The sequence below is a fragment of the Cephus cinctus genome, unplaced genomic scaffold (genome assembly GCF_000341935.2).
Source record: "Cephus cinctus unplaced genomic scaffold, Ccin1 Ccin1_scaffold1588, whole genome shotgun sequence".
In the NCBI taxonomy this organism is placed as follows: Eukaryota; Metazoa; Arthropoda; class Insecta; order Hymenoptera; family Cephidae; genus Cephus; species Cephus cinctus.
Window position 1 is genome coordinate 442,913 of NW_014333893.1, and position 1,542 is coordinate 444,454.

The 1,542-nt window shown below is 49.4% G+C and overlaps 1 protein-coding gene across 3 annotated transcripts in view; it reads right to left on the bottom strand.

Annotated features, from left to right (window-relative positions):
* The window catches only part of LOC107273433 (protein bric-a-brac 1), a gene marked incomplete at its 5' end in the record, with an annotated part of 15,148 nt that extends 13,901 nt beyond the window's left edge, over nt 1-1,247 (bottom strand). For all 3 annotated transcript variants that reach the window (XM_015751614.2, XM_015751613.2, XM_025090720.1), the window contains 1 exon segment: nt 1,190-1,247. In XM_015751614.2, the coding sequence (XP_015607100.1) occupies nt 1,190-1,247 (58 nt within the window).
* Nucleotides 1,248-1,542: the final 295 nt, after the last annotated feature.

Consider the following 1,542-nt stretch of genomic DNA (forward strand, 5'->3'; position numbering starts at 1 on the left):
CACTTCGCCCTTGCCCTCTCGACCCCTTGACGATTTAACGCCACGCCATACGACTCAGCGGCACCCCCCCCCTGGACCCTCTTCCCCTCCTCTGCCCACGTACTACTTGCTATTGCTCTCCCGCTACCCCCTACACCTGCGCTCTACTTTGCTACCTGCCTACTGCTCTCCACTGCTCTCCACTGCTCTCCACTGCTCTTTATACTCATTTTACACTCCTTACTCCTGTGTATACACGGCATTCGCTACAGCCCCCGCTAAAGAGACCTAACGCGCTGGGTTCTCTTCATACTTTTCTCCTGTAATGACATTAAGAGGGCAGTCTACTACTCGATTATCCAGGAGCGATATGGGAACGTGGCTTTGTAATTGACTGAAATTGCTTGAACTTTTAAAGACGATGATCAATCCGCAAAGACGCGTATCTCGCGTAGGAGCGGCTTCGAGTAAGGTAGCCAACCCACAGGTACATAAAACCGGAGCAGAAGTCGCGGACGTCTTATCAGCTTGCCATTAACCAGTCGCTGCTACCTATATCTTAATTGCTTTCTATATTCAAGCGAAATGCATTCTCTCGTCGTTTACTATTGGCCGGGTGATGACGCACGTGACCCCCTCCCGCCCTCCGCGATTCCCAAGTGTTTCTCATCCTACGTATTTCTTCTTGTCTTACGTTCTCTCACGTTCGTCCTATCCTATCCTCAATCGGCAAGTTCATCACTCGAGTCGCCGTACTCGTAATTGTCATGGTCGCGGTCGCATACGTCACAGTCAATGTCGATCTACAGCGCGTCTCTCCGGTTAGCGCATAATCCGGTATACGCGGATTGCGTAAGCTCATTATTCTAGGGTCTCAGTACTTCCGCCTCGGGTAGCTCGTCCTCGTTTATCAGCTATCGGGCACGACTCTGTTGCGGGGAATTTTTTTTTTTTTTTTTTCATTCCCGGTGGTAATAATCAACACGGCGAATTTGGGGGTCGAGGAGCGAGGGTCAGTGGACTCTTGTGCGCATGCGCAAGTAGATGCGGATGCACCTGCACTTTGGTAGCGCAGGAGCGTGCGCAGTTGAAATTGGACAAAGGTTTAGGATATTTCGGGGAGCTTGGAGTGTACTTGGCTGTATGTGGAGTACAAGTCATTACGTTGCTAATTATATTAATTAGGGTTTGGTATTAGGCGGATACTCACCGGCTATACTGGAGGTGGAGGCTCCGAGCCAAGCGTGAGAAGATTCCAACAACTTGGCCTGAAAGAAGAAAAAAAAACGAAATTTGTCAAAAACACAAGTGCAGATAAGGCGGAATGAATTTTTAAAATGATATTTCGAAAACCGGAAGTTCCTTGATCGCCATTTCCCAAGTGGCTGAAGGCAGTCGGGGCAGTCGGGCTCCAAGCATCCGACAACTTTGCTAATATGTGGCGGCTTTCGAGGTTCCCCAGCCAAAGGGGCTGGTACCTCGAAAACATCGGAAAGTGAAAGACACACGCAAAGTTGGCTCATTTGAAAGTTTTTTTCCGGGCGATTTCTGCATGCAATCCTC